This window comes from Antennarius striatus, chromosome 1 (genome assembly GCF_040054535.1).
Source record: "Antennarius striatus isolate MH-2024 chromosome 1, ASM4005453v1, whole genome shotgun sequence".
NCBI lineage: Eukaryota > Metazoa > Chordata > Actinopteri > Lophiiformes > Antennariidae > Antennarius > Antennarius striatus.
In genome coordinates, this window is record NC_090776.1 from 27,809,982 (window position 1) to 27,824,267 (window position 14,286).

The 14,286-nt window shown below is 39.6% G+C and overlaps 1 protein-coding gene across 1 annotated transcript in view; it reads right to left on the reverse strand.

Annotated features, from left to right (window-relative positions):
- The window catches only part of nptnb (neuroplastin b), a 29,048-nt gene extending 17,408 nt beyond the window's left edge, over positions 1 to 11,640 (reverse strand). The window contains exon 1 of the mRNA XM_068311336.1: positions 11,134 to 11,640. Coding sequence (XP_068167437.1) covers positions 11,134 to 11,209 — 76 coding nt within the window. The 5' untranslated portion in view covers positions 11,210 to 11,640. The remainder of the gene's footprint in view (positions 1 to 11,133) is intronic.
- Between the last annotated feature and the right edge of the window lie 2,646 nt (positions 11,641 to 14,286).

Genomic DNA, 14,286 nt, shown 5'->3' on the forward strand with positions numbered 1-14,286 from the left:
TCAAAACTGTTTTCATAGAATGTGGTTTCGACAATGCTAAATACAGTCTAAGCTTGCATGACTTTGCATGAGCTTTCTATCATTTTTTAAAAATATTTTATTAAATGTTTGCTCTCTTAACGTTGTCTTCATGAATGATGTGATGTTAGATAATAAGGTATACTGTCTTCTTTTAACTGACACATGGCTTGGCACTGAGGCACCCGTTATACTCACCGAGGCTTGCCCACCAAATGTTAAATTTTTATTTCCTACTAGAGAGGGTAGAAGATGAGGTGGGACAGATTGCATTAAAAAGGACTCACTGACCTAAAACAGGGTGTCTTTTAACATTTACAAGTCAATTCAGCACCATGCTTTTACTTTTAGCAGCCCTCCGATTCTTTGCATTACCATACACAGACCATCCCATCACTCTTTTAGTTCTTCATCAGTGATTTCTCTCAACTTTAATCAATCATTCACACTCCTTATAACAGGATTTTAAAAAATGGTGATTTTAATCTACACTTTGATGATCCCTCAGATACATCCTTTTGGATTGTCTTGATTTTTAAGCTGCATGTCATACAGCTTAAAAGGACACACTGTGGACCTGGTCATAACTCATGGCCTGTTCATCAGCGTGTCCTCTGTTGTCAACCTGTCTGACCACAGGAATGAAAATGAAACCAAAACTTTATATTTTTTAAATGTTCTGGAAGAGAATTTGTTTTATTCTAAATAACTGTAATTGGTTGATACCGGTGTTTTTTTTTTTTCCATTCTTGAAAAAAGTATCTGACCTCATGTTTCACTTCCAGTCGTTAACTCAATGTGTGATGAGAGAGGAGAGAAGTTGAGGCAAATCACCAGCTTGCAGCTTGTCCGTCTTCCTCTGATTCTCCATCCTCTGTTCCGTAATTGATCCAGTTGTTTTTCTTTTCTTAATTGTGTTCATTGTTTTTAAAACTGTGAAGCACTTTGTGTTGCATGTCATTGTATGAAAAGTGCTCTATAAATGAAGTTGATTTGAATTGATTTGATTGATTTGATCTCAACACACATGGCTTAAAAGGTAGAGCACACCCTGGACATGTCACCAGTCTGTCACAAAGCCAACACAGTCTCAGTCACATTCATACAATCAAATTCACCATTTCTGATGACTTTCACGCCAGTGGCTTAGATCACAGCCTAAAATGTTTACATCAATTTAAAGTCTGCATTTTACTTCATACACTTATTCTATTTAGCATTAAGTAACACTTTTAAAGCATTAAAGTTCCAAAGCCTGAAAGCGGTTTTGAGAAAGCACCACAAATGGATGTAACTGAATGTCTGCATGTACGAACCTAATCTCTTCATCCATATCCACTCTCGCTGGCTACGCCAGAAATTAGGTCAGTCAGCTTACATTTTGAATAAGCTGGACTTTTAAGACCAGGTTTCCCAAATTCACAAGTGGTCACTGCACAATAAACACTGAATGACTAACAGTTTGCGAAAACACATGCTTGATTTGTGCTGTTAAAGCTGCATTTAAGTCACATGTGGAGCATGAATTCGCACACTCGTGCCTAATATTTCACACCAGTTGGATTCATCTTCAACAGCAGTCATTTTTCTTCTGACCAACCTACCAATGCGGAATAGGAAACACAATACAAATCAGTGGAAGTGGAATCCACAGTGGATACCATTTAAAGGATACCGCAAGAAAATGGTATCTATAAATATTATTACCCACAACTGTGAGTGTATCATGCTGTGTATGTGCCTGATTCATGACCCTGTTTCACATCAGCGGTTAACCCAACAATGCTTTGCCAGCCTTAATGAATTCCATCAAATGACAAATCACCTAAACCACAGACAAGGTTCTCTCCCAACCCTGCAGCCTGTCAGCTGTAAACCGCATGTGCTGGAATAGCTCTCCATAAAAAAAAATAATAAAAAAAAAAAATCAAGAAAAAAACCCTCACTGCCTTAAGTCTGTTCTGAATTGTTGTAGAGGAATAGGGAACAAGGCGCCCGTGGTCTCTTGAGTGTTAGACTGTACAGGTATGTTGCACCTACAACATGGGCTGTGTGGGATCTTCTACCGCACTCAACGTAATGTTTCATTAGGACTTGGAACACATCAGCCTGAGGAAGTCAAAGAAAGGCAATTAAACAAACACAGACTTCAGCTCATCCTTACAATGACGATGGGTACAATTCTTTTTTTTTTTTTAATTTGTGCAAAGTAGGTAGAAAAAACACAAGTTCACAAGTTTAAATGGACAATCTATTTAGTCTTTTTTTAATTTTATTTTATTAGGGCTCTGAATAATTAATCTGAAAATTATTCCATATACGTGTAAGAGCGAACAATATGGATTGTAGTTTGTGCAATAGTAACAAGTCTCGTACCCAACATCTGCTTGTGGCTTTACAGAAATTAAATGGATAATTAGAAAGGGAGTTTGCAGGGATTATTGTGGAAATACAGTATATTGAAAATGCAGTCATATTACCTGATGTGTCCAAAGATATTTGGTGCTTACAACCTGTGTTACTTTGCATGATTTCCTACAGGTATGCAGAGTAATTAGCATTTGTTTATTTTCTTTGAAAACATCTGGGAACATCAAGATCACCGCATAATCCCAGAGGCTGAACCCAGGCCTATGCCGATACTGCTTTACAGCCTTATTCCAATTTGACAGAACAGTAACTATGGCATTGGCACACGGCACAGATAGCTATTATCTACAAAAACAGCTCAGAGTCCCAGTATCCTGTATTATCTGTTTTAGAAAGAAGAAATGAATGTCCTCTAAGGTGATGGCAAATTAAATCAGAAAAAGGAACAGTTGACTCAGTTTAAGTCCAGGCTTAGAGAGACTCTGGATAATTAAATAAAAGACAGACAACCTACAGATAACAGCTGCCCAAGGAACAAAGCAATTTTTCTGATGTTTAAACAGGGAGCTTTTACCAAATCACAGACTGTATTAAAAATACGATGAAGCCACTTATGATTTTTTGACCTACCATTGGAAAGCCTTGGGCATACTGTATCTGGACTAGGGGATGGAGCTGGGGAAGAGCAAGTGGTGAATCAGACTGACACCCCAAGGACCTAAGGACTTTAACATACAGGTATTCCTCAAGATAAGAATATCCAACTCAAGAACATTCGCAGATACGAACAACCATGCGCCACCATATCCCCTTTTTGCTGCATCCCCCGCAGAACAGCAGCACTCCAACACCACTCCACTCCACCATCTTCAACACTCATCTTCCCCACCTTGTTCTTGTACGTTTTGTCTCTGTAAGTGTCTCATCGTCTCAGGCTTCATACCCCATAATCAGACAATAAATGAAACAGAAATAATTAAATTTATGTATTTTTTCTGGTACCAACTGACCCACGGCCCGGCACCGATCTGCGGCCCAGGGTCGGAGTCTGAAGGTAAGTTACATTACAGTACCAATGTTTCTGGTCAGTCTTAGGATTTTCATATGTAGAATAGATGGCATTTAAATTACCTAAATGGACAACAACAGATTGGGATTAAAAAAAATAACAATTTACAAACAATTCAGCTTATGAACAACCTCTCGGAACCAGTTGTGCTCATAGGTTGAGGACTACCTGTAGTAACGTCTTAGTCATTAGGTATCCACACAAAAATGCAAACCTGGATTCCTATCTTGACACAAATGATTAAGATCTTCATGGATGCATTCAGACTGCGGGCAAATCGGATTCCAATCAGATTCCTTTTCATATTCGATTTTTAGGGCTGTTGTTAGCAAGTATCAAAACAGGATCTTATCCTGTTCCGACTAGGCGACATTATTGGCCGATCTGATAGGCTGCCGTAGCAACAATGTCGGAGCGGAGGCGTCGTTCACGTTCCATAGCATGCATTGGCCCTTGCATTCCATAGAGTGACGTTACGGACCGTCAAAACGGCCCGGGGTGTGTGCTGGAGTGGATTAATAATTAATTAATAACTAATAATTGTAGATTAAAAAACAACTGATTGGTGTGGTTGGAGCTGTTCAGACTGAAGCTCATCTGTCCAAATGCTATTTCAAACTACCTCCCAAAAGTGGTTTCAATCCATCTTGCAAAAAAAATGTGATTTTTTTGTGTTATGTGACTGTTCAGACTACAAGAGCCATCCGCTTTAAATAGGAATGGCCTAAAAGTGGGATTTGGGTTGCCAGTTTGAACGCAGCCAAATTCACCCCAGCCTCAGCCAAGGATAAGCCTTGTCTCCCCATTTTTTACATTCACAATTTTATGCAACAAATTTACATTTGAGACTGAGCAGCTGCTGCCAAAACAGTGATCACCTATCCTCTCCATATATTCCAGTGCTTCTGTTTGTCACTATTTGTTTTAAATGGATGCATTCAAGTTTCCCCCCAAAGTTTAAAAAGTTTTTAAAAAAATTTCCCTTTCTTTGGATCTACTTTAAACTTCAGCGGTTCCGTCATTGGAATAATTACGACTCTCTCATTAAAATGTGTTAGGTAGGTTTTGTGTAGTCTTGCTAAAAACCATACAGACACATGAACAAAAGAAATCACTTCTCAAAAGCTAACAATCCCACTTCTGTCTGAACCCAGCATCATTGTGCCTACTGGCCATTAGATAAAATATAGGTTTGAGGCCCGAGTGCATTGGCTTCAATTTTCAGACCTGGAGGCTTCACTTCATCCAATTCTGTCACACAGTCCTAAACAAAGTGCAAATAGCCATTCAGTACTTCATATAGAATGCATGGTGAGACATGAGAGGTAAAAAACAGTAAAATCTTCTGATCTCAGCATCTTGTTGACAAAGAAAGAGGACATCTTATGTGATAATGAAAGCAATCCCATCGCACGGTTCATGTTTATGTGCAGGGGACACATCTTTGCTACCCATTTACTGTACATGAACATTACTGTTATTCGACAGTTTTCTCTTAGTGTTGCATGACAAATAATGACTGAAAGGATAATAAAAATAGTGTAATATAATATAACAATAATATTTTTGAGTTGATGAATTATATTGTTTATTTGACCAATATGTAAAACAAAAAAATTGATGAAAAATTGAAGGTGTTCTGATAGTAGATAGCTTGGTCCATTGAGAGTTTAATTTAAAGAGGGTTAACTGTTAATTTGTGCAAAGCTGACATGCTGACATCCTGTTTCGACTGACTAATTATATCTAAGTAAAGCAAGCCTAAATCTCAAATTACGATAGGATAGCAAACGAGTTTTTAACTGCAACAGCAGTGTGTCTTCTATTTTATTTCACATTAGGAAAACCATCTAGAATTGAAAACTAGATGTAGACGTGCAGTTGCTATGGAGGCATGCACGTATTTGAAGCAAGGATGTAAAAAAATTATGAAGATGTTACTAAATAGAAATGATTCAACACAAATTAATAAAATCTCTTATGTTTCTGTTCTTGTATGCTTTCAAACTCATTTTGTGTCAAAAAAAAAAAAAGAAAACGAAGAAAAAACCTGCAGTTTTTCTCTGACAAGCTTAGTCTAAAGCAGCAAGGAAATTACCATCATTCCAGCCTACATACCACTGTTGTAGGTAGAGAGCTCCCCTGAGGACCGACGAAAAGCCACACACTACCACCATGCAGCCTGAGAGTGAGTCAGCAGCCATCCCACAACACAGAGATTGAATGCAGGGAGTAGGAATCCCACTGGGGTCGCTAAACTGGTTGTGTGCCGGTCACTGTGCGCGTGCAGGATAGCATTTTGCATCTTTACCTGCATGGTTCTCAGACAGATGTGTTTGCCTTTAGATGATGCTCAGATTAAACAATAAAATCTGGCTTCTGGAATGAATTAGAAGCAGATTTCATTGGTGTTCGCCATGCATTCACACATTTAACATTTGTAATATTCCAAAACAAAATCAAGTATTTTGGATGTGACTACTGAGACAAATACAAGAATTTCAAAGACCACACACATTATTTCTACACAGACTTGAACTGAAAATGCGTGATAGCTGTCATTCAAGTACAATCGTACAATCTGAGCATATCCAAATAATCCAGAGAAACATCGTACATCAACAATCCACTCCACACCACACACACACACACTGGGTCAGCAGAACAAAGCGAGAAGTTTGAAATTGAACAGAGCATTCTCAAACAACTGCTACAGACTGAATGCACTGAATGAAATTTTAAACTTGAATGAAAAACTGTAACGAGTCACGACTTAAAGTCAAGGTTCTAATTCAGCCTTGACTGTCGGAATTGTCCACGGTCACAGAGCGCAAGATTTTATTATCACAATCACTGTGACAGACCACCTGCCCACTCAACTCAGAGTGTTACACAACTAAACTGTGAAGACACAACAAGCCTCTCCTTTAAGGACAAATCATTTTTCATTTTGAATTGCTTCCTAAAGGATCAAGCACCAAAATATACATCACTGGGAAAACATGTTCATCTTAGAAATAGGAGTGTCTTTTTTTTATTCATGGTTTGCAGGAGAGATAACACTTGAACATCTTTGAGTGACATACCATACCATCCTTGCATCTGCAAGAGACTTTATTTTAAATGCTCAAGCTGACCGCGTATGACAATTTCCCCATTGTGTATAAGAGACGTGTTTTAGTGAGAAGGATGTTTGTTTTAAAAATAGTTTAAATGATGTGGCTATGTAAGGGACTATGGGTAACAATGAGTGGTTCTCTATGAATAGAGAGCATGCCATGTGCATCTAAGTAAGGGCATTTTATTCGACAGAATCCTCACATACATCTATTTGTATTGAACAAGCCAGGGCACTTCCTCTGCACGGTCTTTCATTCTCATATAACTCACAGAATGGACAGAAGGCTGCAGGCTGTTTGAACTGAAGGATATGCCTGACTTGTTTATTACAAGCTAGTTTGACAATCCCAAATACAAAACCTGGTAGGCCACAGGCTCCAAATGTGTAAAGAAACACAAATACAAAATTCATATAAATAACTGAAACATCTGTTTGCAGAGGTTGCACAAATACAGTGTTGCTTTAGCTTTGCAACTTATATACAATTATTGTTTGCAAGATAACATTATACAATACAACACTAAGTCAACACCACCAGAGAGATTTAGATTTAGATGAATATGTTGCTTGGACCAATCATTTTGTAGGGGTTTTTTCTTTGATGGTTTTATAAGAGTGAGGAAATAATTTCAGGCTGGGTAACAATGTAATGTGAGTTGGTGGTTTGTTGGGCAGTTTGTCCTTCTTCTGGTGTATGGTTTGTTGGTCAAGAAAAAACAAAAGAAAAAAACTGCCAACCTCTTCACTTGCCATCAGAGGACACTTCAACCCAGCAAACCCTCCCAACCTTCTAACCATGTTTCCTCAAAGCTTTGCATGTATGTGCTTAACATGTAGCAGGCTTGTCAAATATTAAATATCAAACTAGAAGAACTTGTTTTGTTTGAATTATTACGGACTGATCATGATCAAACTGGTTTTGATATTATTGCTCTTGCCAGACTATCCGTTGTTACTTGACGGAGGCACTCTAAACTAAGGTTTATCCTCGTATCGTACTTGCCATACATCTAACGGTCTCTATTAATTTCTGGGATGTTTTAAAAAAGGGCCTTTACATGACTCAAAGTACTCAAAGTCTTTTAAAAAAAATAGATTTAAATGTCTGTTGTTTGGAAACGTAACATACTTTCAGTTGAATTGCTAAAAGCTACTGCACAAAAAGAATTGACAAATACAAGATTGCTTAAAATGTTGCATGTCATGAATTAAATGTCAGCCAAATTTCAAGTCTCTGGCAAAAAAAACCAAAACACAACAAAACGGATTCTCTGCTGACAAAATGAAGGAATCATATACGACCTTCAAACACGTATTTTAGATGTGAAGAGTGAAGCTACATTAGTCAGAGTAGTTCAGCTGTTGCATAGCACCGAAAACTTTGATCATTTTTATCCTCGTGAGCATTAGCACAATAAACTTAATGGAGGTTTTAATACCAACTATTTCAATATTTTTTTTAATACTCAAGGTTGTTGTTAAGATCATAGAACAAATCAAAATAACCTTGTTCTCTGTAGACGCTGTAATCCCATACTACAATCACAGGCAGAGAGCATGTACTATTTTCAGAGGTCAAAACAAGGGAATCCAAAATAAATTGTTGTAAAACCACGGAATTGTAGAAACACAGATGCATGAGTGTTTTCACAACATATAGTGCACAATAATTCTAAAAATAAAACAGCCACGCAACCACGAGTCTAATTTCCATGAAATTCAATGTTCTGTTCTGAATGTCAGCTGACATGGTAAAAAAAAAAAAAAGTACAGAAAGCCCTTACAGGGTCTGGTATGAATTAAAAGCAGCCTCTGAGTGTTCTATCTTGGCCCTTGTGGAGCATACATATAGCTATCCAGGGTTGTGCTAACTGATTTAGCAGCAGCACAGGGCTGAGGCTAAAATGAGGAACATCCAGCGGTGAATACGTGTAACAAACCGCTGCACGCACGCTCAGGTAAAAATGATCCCTGGATAAATTTCTATTTAAAAATCAGTGCTCACCTTAGAGTTGTGCATCAGTATACAGTATACCTGCAGTGTAATGTATGCTGTGTGGTGCTGCTCTTGATCAGTGCAGTTTGTATCAGATTTCACAGTGGGAAAGCATGACTCAGAGTAAGTGCTGGCTTAAGTCCAACAGCATATTTTCCAGACTCACGGATATACCTTTGTAAAGAGCCTGGACAAAGATGTGATACAGTAATGGAAAAGATGCTGCTGCATCATATCGAATGAATGGCCTGCAGTTGTAAAATGGTTATCTCAAAATGCAACCTGAAACACACTGAATAATTAAAGCACCATATATCGACATAGAGACAATGCATTCAATCGCAGTACAACCTATAACCGAGGCAGTGACAGACTGCAACATCCCGCGACACCCCTAAATTCAAAATTTTACCCTGACCTACTTTCATAGATCAAAGCACTTGCTTTGATGTACGGTCTTACACACACTGGCCTTCTCCTTCGTCTTTATATCTTATCTGGTTCTTGAGTGTACACAAGTTGAAATTTGACCTTTAAATTTGACTCATTTTTAACATAGTAGTAAATTTATGCGGTCATTATTCCAAATTTTGTCTTGACATGATCACTTTTCACAGAAATGATGCAAAGCTGGCATTGAAAAAGGCTGCCTGCTTCAAAAAGGGGAAGTGGAAGACATAAATGCATTTCTCCAGGTCAGCCACAGCCACCTTCTCAACAGCCTTTCTTTCCTTTGCATAGTGATCGCATCATCTCTCCGCTTAGATAGTTCACAGCCACATAGTGAGTCTTTACAGAAGGCTGTGCAGCTGTGCACAAGGAGGCCATCCATTAAGAGTTAATGAACTCACTTTCACAAAAGGACCTTAAAGCCACAGTTCTCGGTGCGGTTTCTCATGGTAAAAATAGAAATGAGGCAGAATGGACGGATGCTACTTACAGTCCTCCAAATATCCATTGCAGAAAGCAGCCACCTATGGTAGACCTACTTTTCCCTGAACAAGGGACAGTAATGGCATGAATTCCCTCTGCTTCCCAGATGAGGTGATTAAATCTCAAGCACTTATAATTATTATTCTCCCCCATCCGGAGGCCTGGACTCTGCAAAATTACAGGAAAATCTAGGATTGCATAAGACACCATGCACCGATTATACTTAATCTGAACTGACAGAGAAATATGCAATGTGTTGGTAATCAACACCAATACTAACTAACTGTGAACAAATATTAATCTGGCTTTTCTACATCAAACACATGAAGCACTGACACATTTAGGAACTATCCAGTCAAACACTCACTGACCTCTGCCTTTGTATGTGTGTGTGTGTGTGTGTGTGTGTGTGTGTGCGCGCACACGCATATGTGTGTTCATGTACTGTGAACTGGGTTAAAATGCCAACAGTGAGATCAGAGAATGTCTACCTGTGCATGCACACAAGCCAAGCATTCGTTTCTGCATACTGTATGTCATTATGTCATTATATTGCACAAGAATTGTGAGAAATATTCCACATTTTTAATTATTTTAACATAAATAATCCCCTGGTATCCATTTTAAATACTCGCAAAAAAGTAAGTTTTGAAAAGGGACATCTCTAGAGTGAGGTTTTAATCACTGTGTGTCACCAGTCTTGCATGGTGGGTGTCTGATTATCCTCCAAAATGAAACGAGGTGGACATTAAGCAGTAGAATTATAAGTATGCAGTTAATCTTTGCCTCACAGGCAATAATTTTTCTGCTTGACTTCAACTGAGACAGATTATGTTCACGTGGATATTAAAGTGCCAACATTTTGGCAATCGTGTCCTATCTTTGATTAACGTACAGTGAATGTTCTTGAAATTTCAGTGACAAATTTAAACAAAGTCATTACTTCTTCTTCTTCTTCTTCTTCTTTTTTTTTAAAGAATACTTTGAAATCAGAAACATCTGGCATTTAAAGATGCCTCATATGACAACAAAGTACTGAAAATAAGAATATTATAGGAAAGGTAGTAGTAGTAGTAGGTCTTTTATTGACAGTCTTGACAATATACATGGATTTTTAGTCAGTGTTTGCAGCAGATAATGTTAGATAATCTTCCATTGCTGGCTAGTCTTGCCGGAAACAATCTGCTTCCCAACCCCCTTGAACACTGTCAGCCTAAAGGCGGCTGTGTGCAAATATCCAGAACTAATTCCATGAAGGTATGAACCTCAGCAACTCATTGACTATTTTTAAACACATAATCGACGTGATCACAGAGGCGGCTAATTCCCCCCCCCTTTACAAAAAATAAATAAAATAAATAAATAAATAAAAATACCAAATTGACATTTACTAATCTTGCAGAAATCGCTGCCTCTGGTTTCTCAGTTCCCTGAAGGTTACATGAGGAGGTCAGGTTTTAAATGACATGTTTGTGTCTCCCCTCTGGCCCTGTGGTACATCTAGAGCGTCTTCATCAGCTGACAGTCCTCTCTGGAAACCTTCTCGTTCGGGCGTCTTCCAACAAGTCACTTTTCCCCTCGGTAACATGTTCTACCATCATCTCACGGTCACATTTGCTCTCTTACCGTTTTGCGCCGAGATGAACGGCACCATGGAGTTCCCCAAAAGCACCACCGCCAGGATCGCTGCGTTCGGATACATCGTCCGGGGCTCGGTTAACCACAACCCGGGTGTCGGTCGGACGAAAGCGGGGAGGAGAAAACGTGTGTATATCACAAGATCTAGAGAGATGGGCCCAGCATGGTATGTGGTTCTTCAAGAGAGAGTCAGTCGATGATTGGGTTGGGGGGGTGGGGAGGATTTTTTTTCTTCTTCTTTTTCTTCCTTTTGTTTTTAAAGGACGTCTCCGTGATTCGACGACCTTTTAGAAGACAGCGGGCGGGTGAAAGGTCCGGGACGAGGCCAGCATCGTGCTCAGGGATTCCGATAAGCGGCCATCGGTGAGGGAAAAAGCCCGGTCGGATTGCGGGAGAGAGGAGAAATCTTTGGATGTCAGGGGAGATTGTCCACAGTGTGGTTGTGAAGATTCAAAGATGCGCAGACCAATGCGCATTTGCGCACTCGCTTGTCACGGTTTGATGATTATCATGAAAGTAGCGCGCAAATCGTTCCCCGGCGGGGGGGGGAGAGAGGGTGGGGGGGGGGGGAGTGATGAAGCCTCAACATTAAGAGTTCCAAAAACAAGAGGATGCTGATGGAGCAGCAGCATCAGCAACGACGAGCTGCGCCTGCCCTATGCGCTCACGACCGTGGATAAACTCACACACACACACACACACACACACACACGCACACACACACACACACACACACACACACACACACACACACACACACACAACGCCTTTGAAACTGATGTTTGTGATCTCAGGTAGTTCTCTCTCTCTCTTTCTCTCTTCCAATAAACTTCGATTCATTTATTTCTTCCTGAAGTTTTTTTATTTTTGCAATAATGTTAACAAGTCGAGTTAGTTTGTTTTGTTTTTTCCCAACAAGTAAATGATGCATTTAAAAAAAACAGTTTTGATCATTTTGCCAGGCTGTTTTTTTGGGGGGTTTTGTTTGTTTGTTTTTTGTCTAAATACCCTTGTGCGGTTTGAATGTGAGGGGGATTATGATGGTGTTCTGGAGCACACAGCGGGCATTTATAAATTATGTCATCACATCAATGGCCCTGGGTGTTCTCAAGCTGTACATCCCCTTGAAAGTCCAACATGGCCTCCTGTAATCCGCTCTGTACTTAATCTGCGCTGCGACATGGGCGCTCTCATGTGGTCAGATGACGTAACGTCAAAAGAATATCAAAAACATTTAAATTGGCACATAATTGAAATAAATTTATACTGGAACACTTTGGATAGTTACAACAAGATTGAAGTTTTACTTAACAACTTGTTCCATTTTGCCTCTTTTTTTTTACTCATCAATTTTAAATAATATCTTTAATCTCAGTCAAAACGTGGGTTTGTAATTTGATTCTGCAAAGCAAGAGATGAATCTTTCCACTTCTACCTGAGCTTTCATGAATGCTTCTTTGCTGGACTGTTGGCCCACTCAGTGTTGAAATACACATGCAAACTTCCCTCCACTTTACAGCCCTCCCTCCAGTTTGTCCACGAGAGACTACATTTAAAATGTAACCCCACCTGAAATCTGGAGCTGACCAATCAGCTACAGGAACGTCAGCGCAGACGACACACCCTCCTTTGTTCAAAACCAATCAGAGTGGAAGTGTGGCATTTTTGCCTGAGGGGAAAACTTACCCCTGGATGCGTTAATTACGCATCACTTAGCTGTTGCCAATGTGTGCACAACGCCGGACACTCTTTTGGGCTTTTTACAACGACTGTCTTTATTTTTTGTTTAATCTAGTATGGAAAGTAGACAACAATGGCTTACCAGGCTGAAAAATGAACTTAGCAACAGTCCTCTGGTATCAAATGTGGCTTTTGGTTTTATCCTCATGGGACTAGAGAAACTGGTGGAGCTGGAGTTTGAGTGTCCTTGCAATCCTACATGGAATGGAGTGTTTTCCTCAGCATTCTTCATCATTCCCGCCGTCATGGCCTTCACCCTGATGCTGATCATTCAAGGATGCAGATGTGATACGTGGTGCAGGAAAACTGTGTCCCTCTCCAGCTTTGTCCCTGCTATCGTGTGGCTGATCTTGTTGTTCCTGGATGGCCAGTACTTTGCTTGTGCCATGACAGACTGGGAGGGTAGATTTGTACTTGTTGACAAAGCAGCTCCCCAAAAGTGGTGTGAGCCCATTAGTGAAGGAAATGTCACCCCACAAGAACTGATGGTTCGCTCGCAGCAGCTGTTTGTTTTTTCTCAGGTGAGTTGAATTTATTCAACGGTTACAGAAGGTTATGTAAGATGAGAGGAGCGGAGACATCTCCCCTTCTAAAGCATGCACTGGAGGAAATATAATATATCCATAAAACAATGATCCTCTCTTCTACGGCTATTACTACAGATCTGTTACAATTTGTGCTCATTTAAAAATAACTGTTTTCTGTAGGTGTGTACTAACCAGAGTGTTGTTCTGCTCTTCCCAGGTTATAGGTATAATCCTGCTCATATTCATCTGCGTGGGTCTGGTAGTGTACGTGATCAGAGAGAGCTGCCAACAGGAGGTGGAGATGCAGGATGCAGATGTGGCTGAGCTCACTGTACTCAGGATGAGTTCTCTACGGACCAGAACGTCCTGAGAGAACTTAGATCACCACACCTACACCTGCTTGCATGGACAAGCCGGACACGGACACATATAAATACTTTGAATTTATAATGAGCTTTTATAAAAAAAATAGGGAGGTTTTTTTTCGCATGTTGGACACACAGGATTCAACAACACTTCCATGTGAGGTTACAGTAAATATATGAACACCATGTTTATGTTAGTTTATGTGTGTTTGTGTTACATTATTGATTGCGTAACCAGAATTATGTCTGGCCTGCATCCATCTTACACTCCAGTCCACCAATTTGTTATTTTTTTTACTCCTAATTTGAGCAATAAATTGACATGTTTAGATATAAATATATATACAGTAAAAAAAATGTAAAACCTTCCGACATGAGATGACGAAGCAACGCCGCTGCTGTGTCTGTACAGTAAGCGTGCTTCCAATCAGCAGCTTGTTAGCCTCACTTAGCACAAAGACTTGAAATGGGGGAAACACCTCTTCTGGCACTCTCCATAGTTCACTAAA